At 38.3% G+C, this 9,531-nt stretch overlaps 2 protein-coding genes across 2 annotated transcripts in view; one reads left to right on the forward strand and one right to left on the reverse strand.

Moving 5' to 3' along the window:
* Nucleotides 1-834: 834 nt before the first annotated feature.
* Nucleotides 835-8,856, forward strand: LOC106513328 (protein phosphatase 2, regulatory subunit B, delta). The gene is made up of 10 exons (XM_014002110.1): nucleotides 835-999; nucleotides 1,196-1,270; nucleotides 5,330-5,427; nucleotides 5,556-5,721; nucleotides 5,805-5,917; nucleotides 6,009-6,186; nucleotides 6,297-6,461; nucleotides 6,607-6,776; nucleotides 6,901-6,992; nucleotides 7,153-8,856. The coding sequence occupies exons 1-10, from the start codon at nucleotides 993-995 to the stop codon at nucleotides 7,430-7,432; spliced, it is 1,344 nt and encodes a 447-aa protein (XP_013857564.1). The 5' UTR covers nucleotides 835-992; the 3' UTR covers nucleotides 7,433-8,856.
* bnip3 (BCL2 interacting protein 3) overlaps nucleotides 8,618-9,531 on the reverse strand; it is a 10,522-nt gene continuing 9,608 nt past the window's right edge. Inside the window, exon 6 of the mRNA XM_014002155.1 lies at nucleotides 8,618-9,441. Within this exon, the coding sequence (XP_013857609.1) occupies nucleotides 9,399-9,441 (43 nt within the window). The 3' untranslated portion in view covers nucleotides 8,618-9,398. The remainder of the gene's footprint in view (nucleotides 9,442-9,531) is intronic.

Here is a 9,531-nt window from a genome sequence, read left to right on the forward strand (position 1 = left end):
TGCAAAACTGCCTAAGAAATGTTCAGTTATCTTCAATATTAATTTGGACATGATAAGGAAGTTTATGTAATATCTCATGTCATTTTTTATGTAATTTGTGTGGCATGCTACCCTTTCAACAAATAATTACTTTCCATTGAAATTCAAAGTAACTTAAACGTTTTAGCTTAAATTTCATTATTCGTATTTTATAAACCATTAAACCATTGTTTAAAACCCAAACCTTTTTTTGTTTCGCAGACACGACCAATTTCAAACTCGCGAAACTGCTGTTCTATATTTTGACCACTAGATGTCGCCATTTGAYTGTGGAATAAAACCAGGGGCACCCAGTTCTGTCAAATATTTCTGTAGTATATTTCTCAAAAGTGACACCTAATATTTAACATTTTGCGAAATAATTTACATTTATTATAGTCTAAATGAAGSATAATAAAAACAGATTTATTTCATCTACTCAACCAGTGCTAGAAACAAAATGAAAGACATTTTCCTTGTGACTACATTGTCAGAAATTAAATATTATGTTTTGTTGGCTGTTTCTTTGAATTGTATTCTTTTTAATCTGAATTAAATCACAAGAGGCGTGCTGTGAGAGGAGTATTTGTGACATTCATCAGAGAAATGCGGTGCTGTCTTTAAAACAAGACGTGAATAGCATGCGTTACCATGCAAATCAGTGAAATAAAGGGAAGCGCGTGGAAAAAAATTGAAATAAAATATAAGTGTTGTGGAAAGTGATGCATAGGAGAATGAAAGGCTTAGATGGATGGAGCCAGGATGTGGCATGTGTGCATGACGTCATTTCTCCATGTACTGTGCGCCATTTTGGAAAGAGAAAAAAAAAATCACGGATAATTTCCGTGGTCTTGACAGATCTGAAGCCGAGTCTTCACACTGATTGTGGATGCTTTCTATTTCCCCCCAAGCAAGCCGCATTGTTTTGACTGGGCGTCGGAAGCTGTGTGCAACAAGAGCTGCTAAATGAAGCAATGGCGGGTAAGAGAGTTTGTGGAAGAGAGGGGGAAAGGATCCACCTTTCTCTCTTCTTGGTTGTGTGTGATGGCCTGAATCTGCAAGTTAGCCAGGCGACATTAGCTCTGCGGAGCTAAGTTGTCAAACTGTGTCACTGTCAGGCCGCTTCGTCGAGGAAGGAGTGAGACAGAGCCGAGCTAACGCTGTGTTCTTTTCGCAGGAGTTGCAGGAGGAAATGATTTTCAGTGGTGTTTCTCCCAAGTGAAAGGAGCGATAGATGAAGATGTTGCGGAAGGTATGTGGCTAACGCTAGCTCGGCGGCTAAAGCTAAAACGACTGCTGATGGTGATGGGGGGTGCTCTGTGGGTTTTACGGGGTAACGATACATGGATGCACGGGTTTTAGTAAAAGGCAAGTGTCGTGTTCGGTGCGAGTTTTTTTTTTTTTTTTTTTCGCGAAGCAATGGCGCAAACGCCCTTACGTTGTAAATTAGCTGCATGCTAGGTAAGTAGCTAAACTATTAAAAAGGGGAGCGACTGTGTGGCCATGACGTCAATCTGCTACGTCTATAAATTGTAGCGTGACATCATGGAGGTTTGCGTTCAAACATGTTGAGCCTAAAAAGCTAACAAGGTCAGGCTTTTTTAAGCTTGAACGTCCTTTGCAGATCCGTAAAACTCCATTGCTTCTTGTTTCTTCAGAAAAGCACAATTTCACTAGTCATTCCTGGTATGGCAAGCCGTTGTAACATATAATCAATACAGGTTCCTTTATGTAATTGCTGTTTATCTTTTAGACTTCAGTGTTAATAATAATGTTCCAATTCTAAAAGATTCTAAAACTATTGTAATTTAAACTAAACATGTCTTCAAACAAACATGCTCACTACTTTTTAACTATTTCAAGTTTTGTCATTTTAATTACCTCCATTTTGTGTAAAAAAATTAATTAAAAAGCACTTGCCCTAAATATTTCAATAAATTGCTTGCTTTTATATATATATATATATATATACACACACACATACATACATGCATACATGCAAACAAATGCAGCAGTCCATACTAATGTGATGTCCTATAGGTCCCTCGGTGTAAACCCCAGAGAGCTGTTAGAATCATTTTATCCAGATACAGYGGGTAAAATAAGTATTGAACACGTCACCATTTTTCTCAGTAAATATATTACTAGAGGTGCTAATGACATGAAATTTTCACCAGATGTCGGTAACAACCCAAGTGATCCATACATACAAAGAAATCAAACCATAAATTTCCAGAAATGAAGTTATTTGTAATAATGTGGAATGGCACAGGGAAAAGTATTGAACACGTGAAGAAAGGGAGGTGTAAAAAGGCATGGAAAGCCAAGACACCAGCTGAACTCTCTCAGTAATTAGAAAGCAAGCCTGCCCCTTGTCAGTGCAAGTTAAWATCAGCTGGTTCAGTCCCAAWTGATGGCCAGGTATCACACAAGAACCATCTGATGATGGGTAAAAGTAAAGAGCTCTCTCAAGACCTTCACAACCTTGTTGTTGCAAAGCATAATGATGGCATCGGTTACAGAAGAATGTCTAAACTTCTGAAGGTTCCAGTGAGCACTGTTGGGGCCATAATTCAGAAGTGGAAAGAACATTATTTCACCATAAACYRACCACGACCAGGTGCTCCTCACAAGATTTCTGACAGAGGAGTGAAAAGAATTATCAGAAGAGTTGTCCAAGAGCCAAGGACCACTTGTGGAGAGCTTCAGAAAGACCTGGAATTAGCAGGTACGTTTGTTTCAAAGAAAACAACAAGTAATGCACTGAACCACCATGGCCTGTATGCACGCTCACCACGCAAGACTCCACTGCTGAAGAAACAGCATGTTGAAGCTCCTTTAAAGTTTGCTGCACAACATTTAAACAAGCCTGTGTAATACTGGGAGAATATAGTCTGGTCAGATGAGACCAACATTGAACTGTTTGGATGCCAGAATACACATCATGTTTGGAGGTCAAATGGCACTGCACATCAGCCCAAAAACACCATACCAACAGTGAAGTTTGGAGGTGGGAACATCATGGTGTGGGGCTGTTTTTCAGCATATGGTACTGGCAAACTTCAAATAATTGAAGGAAGGATGAGTGGAAAAATGTACAGAGACATTCTTGATAAAAATCTGCTTCCATCTACCAGGATGATGAAGATGAAACGTGGCTGGACATTTCAGCAAGACAATGAGCCCAAACACAAAGTCAAGGAAACTCTCAGTTGGTTTCAGAGGAAGAAACTAAAGCTGCTGGAATGGCCCAGCCAATCACCTGACCTGCATCCAACAGAAAATCTATGGAAAGAACTAAAGATCAGAGTTCATAGAAGAGGTCCACGAAACCTTCAAGATTTGAAGACTGTTTGTGGAAGAATGGGCCAAAATCACWCCTGAGCAATGCATGCCACTAGTTTCTCCATACAGGAGGCATCTTGAAGCTGTCATTGACAACAAAGGCTTTTGTACAAAGTATTAGATAAATTTCAGTAAGTGTGTTCAATACTTTTYCCCTGTGCCATTCCACATTATTACAAATAACTTAATTTCTGGACATTTATGGTTTGATTTCTTTGTATGTATGGTTGTTACCAACATCTGGTGAAAATTTCATGTCATTAGCACCTCTAGTAATATATTTACTGAGAAAAAAAGTGACGTGTTCAATTGTTCTATACATATATGAGTATTGTAGTTATCTGAGTATTAATTTTGGAGGTAACATTCAAAGAATTTCCTGCAGTACTTTAGTTGTAGTAGTGGTAGTTTTCCTTTTTGTTGTGTAAAATTAAACTTAAGACTCATAACGATTAAAAGTTTAGGTCGTCTGCTGCTGAAAGCACAATAAATAGCAAAAGTGACATCGCTTATCAACCTTTGTTCTAGGAAGAATGAAAAATGGGATTCTAAATAGCTAAAGATATCGTTGTGAATTAGACACACACACAAATCCATTTTAGAAGATTTTCTTTCACTATTAATTGTTACATTTAGTTGCTATTTAGTGGAAGGGGTTTAACAATTTGCAACCAACTAAATATGGAAGAAAATAATGTTTGTGTGGCTCATGTTATTAATTCATTTTTGCTATGCAAACAGTAGTATACCTAGTACATATTCAGTGGCACACTGAATATGTACCTTGTTGTGTATGTTACATATTGGACCTTTAATGTTATAATGAATTAATACAACAGTAATGTTATTTATATGTATGCAGTTTCCCYGCGTTCTTGTTAATTACCTGATGGCACTTGTGCAGTCTTTTCCTCTGGCAGGAATGCCTTAGTTGTAGCTTCATTTTTATTCTCTGTTTAGGATATTTTGTGGTTATTCAATGGATATTGTGATTTTTGCAATTTACTCACTGCATGTAATTATACAGAATAGCATTTGAAAAACAAACCAAACCAATGGAGCTGATAAAAAATGTTCCCAGTTCCTTAAACTGGGGTTCAGATTTTTATACAGTGTATCCTGGATACACAATGTGCATTTTTTTTTTATTTATGCATAATAGTTATTTTTAGTCATTTAGGCCATGTTAAAAAAACTATGAAAGTAAAAAAAAAAACTATATATTTTGGGTTATTGAAGAAACTAAACAGACTAATCAGAACAAAGAATGGTGGGAAAATGTATATAAAAGAGTCTTATGGTGTCAAAATTGTCTCTAAGTTATGCAGTAAATTATTACTAGTTGTAAATCCAGATGTGTATATGCAGTTGAATTCAAAGATTTTACATTTCCTTTTCAATAGCTGAGAAACTCAGCTTTGTCTGGTGAGAATAATGCTCTTTTTGTCATCGAATAATGCATGTATGTAAAATGATGTGGTGTGTAGCTTTAAACTGATGTTGGGTCTGGTGAAAATATGTGGAAAATGGTGGGATTGTTGGTGTGGCCTAAGCTACAGCGAGTGGAGGTGTGAGTCATCTTTAGCTGTCAATAGGAAATATAAAAAATATATAAAGAAACTCTTTTTCATGGCATTTGAAAGCTACAGTGTCCACAGCAGCACTTCTGTTTCTGCTTTAGCAAATGCTATTCAAACAGGCCAGCATACAGATCTTTGTTTCAGCAACAACAATCTGGTCTTTCAAATATCTCCATCAGTGTATTTTTGTGTTAAGTGTATTATAGCTAGTTAAAAGAATGTTTTAGATTAAAAAAAGCAGATTATTGCTAGCCAAATTGGTATTGTTGATTGTTTAAATTCCAGATAGTCCATTTTGGTTTATGAAAAATGCATTTTCCTTAGTCTGCAGTCATTAATCTGCCATGATCTATTCATTTTGGTTTTACTGTGTTGTCTTTTTCCAGCTGACATAATCTCAACTGTTGAGTTCAACTATTCTGGAGAATTACTTGCAACTGGAGACAAAGGTGGACGAGTAGTGATATTTCAACATGAGCAGGAGGTAAGATTCATCCGTGATGACAAACAGAATGAAGTGCATTATATCAGAAGTGAGCTGTGTACAAATGTTTCTCCTTGGTGACTCATACTTATTCTGTTTCTGTTATTCTCTGTTATTGTTTGTTTCAGTCTAAGAATCGTCCGCACCTGCGTGGAGAATATAACGTCTATAGCACTTTTCAGAGTCACGAGCCAGAATTCGACTATTTGAAAAGTTTAGAAATCGAGGAAAAAATTAATAAAATAAGATGGCTACCCCAACAAAATGCTGCTCACTTTCTACTTTCAACAAATGGTAAGAGTTTTATTTATTTTTGTGTTGACAAAGACAGTAAAATTGGCAACCCAAGTTTACCTGTTAACCTCGCTTGTTGTCAGATAAAACTATCAAATTGTGGAAAATAAGTGAAAGAGATAAACGAGCAGAAGGTTACAACCTGAAAGATGAAGATGGGCGGCTCAGAGATCCCTTTAGAATCACCTCTTTACGGGTATGTTTAACCACAATTGCGATTCGTTTGACTTTTTTTAAACACAAAAGCGTTGCAAACATTTAAAAGCTCGTSTTTTGTCACGTTCCAGGTACCTGTACTGATGCCAATGGATCTCATGGTAGAAGCAAGCCCTCGGAGGATCTTTGCAAATGCGCACACCTATCACATTAATTCCATTTCTGTAAATAGTGATCATGAAACTTACCTCTCTGCAGATGACCTAAGAATAAATCTATGGCACTTGGAAATCACAGACAGAAGTTTTAGTATCCTTTTCATGGTCAAAAAAGTAGATTTTGATTGTGCGGTGCAGAGTTTGTGCTTCGTATTTTTGCGAAAACATAAGATGGCAATTTCCTTAACAGTGTGTTTACAGATATTGTAGACATCAAGCCCGCCAACATGGAGGAACTGACAGAAGTAATCACAGCTGCTGAGTGCCATCCACACCAATGCAATGTATTTGTGTACAGCAGTAGCAAAGGCACCATTCGCCTGTGTGACATGCGAGCAGCGGCACTCTGCGATAGGCACTCGAAGTGTAAGCACCACTGTCCTTTTGCATTCTTCGCTAAAATATTCTTCGAAATACTGAAAATGAAATATTTAGATAATCTCATTTACTTTTGGCAAATAAAGTAGGATTACCCTTAAATAATCTCAGGGTTTATTGTTTTCTTTTTTAGTCTTTGAGGAACCTGAGGATCCAAGCAGCCGATCCTTTTTCTCGGAGATCATCTCCTCCATCTCGGACGTGAAGTTCAGTCACAGTGGACGCTATATGATGACACGGGATTACCTCTCAGTCAAAGTGTGGGACCTCAACATGGAGAACAGGCCAGTGGAGACGTATCAGGTGCATAAACTGACCCCGTTTTTTGTCAGGATAAGAAATCTTGTCTTAAATCCTTGTAATGTTTCTAGATGTCTTGTGCGAAGCCGGTATAATTCACTTTAATCATGGCTTTGTGTTGTTCCAGGTCCATGAATATCTTCGCAGTAAACTCTGCTCTTTGTATGAAAACGACTGCATCTTTGACAAGTTTGAGTGCTGCTGGAATGGCAGTGACAGGTAAATGTCTTTGTTGTTGGATAGGATAACATTTCTCTTCTGCCACATCGTCTGTTTCTCAATCGAACTCTGTCTTTCGGCCTCAGTCATTTATTTTTTTCTATTTTATGGCAAGCCAGGTTAGATGATCAATTGTTTTTTGTTTTTCTTTCTCCRTAAGTGCCATCATGACCGGCTCCTACAACAACTTCTTCCGAATGTTCGACCGCAACACCAGGCGGGACATCACACTGGAGGCGTCCCGGGAGAGCAGCAAACCACGGGCTACGCTCAAACCTCGTAAAGTGTCCACCGGTGGCAAGCGGAAGAAGGATGAGATCAGCGTGGACAGCCTGGACTTCAACAAGAAAATCCTTCACACTGCCTGGCACCCCAAAGATAACGTGATAGCTGTGGCAGCCACCAACAACTTGTACATTTTCCAGGACAAAATCAACTAAAAGATTTGGGGCTCCAGAGGATAGGGCTTTTACCATACCTGTGTAGTTAAGCCTACTACTTGTCTATCTGTATAAGAAGAAACAGCCTTGTTGTCCTCCTGGTGAAGAATTCGAAAGCACGTGTCTACTTTTTTTGCCACAGGAGGTTGATCCATAGGCCTGTTTTATTTTTGAGTATGAGCTTAGGTTGTTTTTTGCCTTTGGCACCAGGGCAATCAACACGCCCCCTGACCCAGAAAGCCCAATTCGGGTCTAATTGATGGAATGGCACTCCCTAGAGGTCAAACTCTTGAACGTTGGTGTTTGTGTTGACATTTTAAGCCTTCATTTCACGATTTAACAACAGAACTCTCGGAAGTCCGTACAATGACGTCTTGTCAAGGTTGTATCCATCTTTCAGAGATTTTTGGGTCCTGTGAAGCACGGATTAATGGCCAATAAGCCCAAGTGTAACATTCCCCCATTTGGTCTTGTATTCAGGTCAAACTAATGGTGGAGGCGGCCATGAGTTTGGCAAGTGGGACTTGTTTCTCTTCCTTCCCTTCTCTTATTTTACCCCATTTAATACAGTGACATCATTTCACTGACTGTATCTACTCAAGTACACCTTGTCATCCACATAATAAAAGAAACTAAAACTACAGAAACTACAGATGTGTTTTTAAATTTTAGAAGTATGGTATTAAAACATGTTTATTGCTTTGCATGTTTTTATGTTTTAGAGAGGTGAAAAAAAACTGTTGAATCACACCACTGTCTTTTGAGCAGATCTCGAGCAAATTTCTCAAGGAGATACAATTTGGGGCAGTGAGTTTGAGAGCCACCATTGGGAACCATGAAAGTCAACGAGCAGCGATTAAAGTTGACGATGTTTTAGGATGCAGGCTGGAAACTGGAAGGCAACAAGACTGAGTCCAGGACAAAGGGAATCTGCAGCCTTAATACCTACTTTTATCAGTGACAGCTACAAGTTTTGTCCCCAAACATTCAGCGAACCTCATGTGCATTATTTGTAAATCCTATTTTATAGACTCATGTCCTCAAACACTGCTGCYATCTGTGGCTGTCTAGGAAAACACACGACTGGGGATAATTGCACACCACACATACAGTTTTATGTAATAATTGAGTGCCTCCAAATCTTGTAATGAGTAGGAAATAAAGACAGGCCTCATCCATGTGCCCTTTTTTTTTCCTTTCTTCCATTTATTAGGGACACCACCCGAATTTGAACCGCATATCACAAATGTGGATCTTATCTTTGTAGTTGTGAATGCAGAAACGAAGGTTAACTACACAAAACATTTAACGACATTAAAAACACATAATAATGCATTGTCTTTGTCCATTGATTCCTAACATGGTGGCAATGTATTCACTTGTTTATTTTTGACCAAAGTTCAATAAAATTTTAATTGTGTTCATCTGCATCTTTTTCCTTTCCATTTATTAGAAGTCCACTTTTCCTAATTTTTACATCAATCTGGGTCATCAGTGTTTCTCCTGAATAAATTAACCAAATTAGTGCTAATCAAGCWAACATTTGGTTTACACGGAGTCACAATTTACTAACATACAAGTGTGCAGTCATCGGACGTGCTCGCACTCTTAAGCAGGTGATTCCTTGCAATTGCACACAAATTCCCTTGTTTCATTGTTCAAAGGAAAAAAAATCAAGTCTGATTTGAATTCAATCAATAGCATGGTGAATCGATGAAAGCAAACTGCAATTCAGCTTTAAAGCAGCAAAACAGAAACCTCCAGGGACAGGAACTACAGCAAGGAGCAGTGGATTGGTCGCTGATGAGTTCAGAGGCATTAACGCGGCAAAGAGAAATCTTGAACTCTCTTTGCCGATGTGGGGGCGCTCAGTCAAAACTGCACATCACGTCTYCCTCAGTCTTCAGAAGGTCCCATTTTAAGGCATGCCACGTTGTAYACAGATGTCCAAACACCACCACCCTCTTTAGTAGGTGTGATGAGCTGTTAGGCGCTTTCCAATATATATCCTGAAAAGCAAGTAAGAAATCATTAACCAAGTAATATGTCAATGTTTTTAATATAATTATTATTTTTTAATGCTCTGGCAAATCACTGCA

Source organism: Austrofundulus limnaeus, unplaced genomic scaffold (assembly GCF_001266775.1).
Source record: "Austrofundulus limnaeus strain Quisiro unplaced genomic scaffold, Austrofundulus_limnaeus-1.0 Scaffold0, whole genome shotgun sequence".
In the NCBI taxonomy this organism is placed as follows: Eukaryota; Metazoa; Chordata; class Actinopteri; order Cyprinodontiformes; family Rivulidae; genus Austrofundulus; species Austrofundulus limnaeus.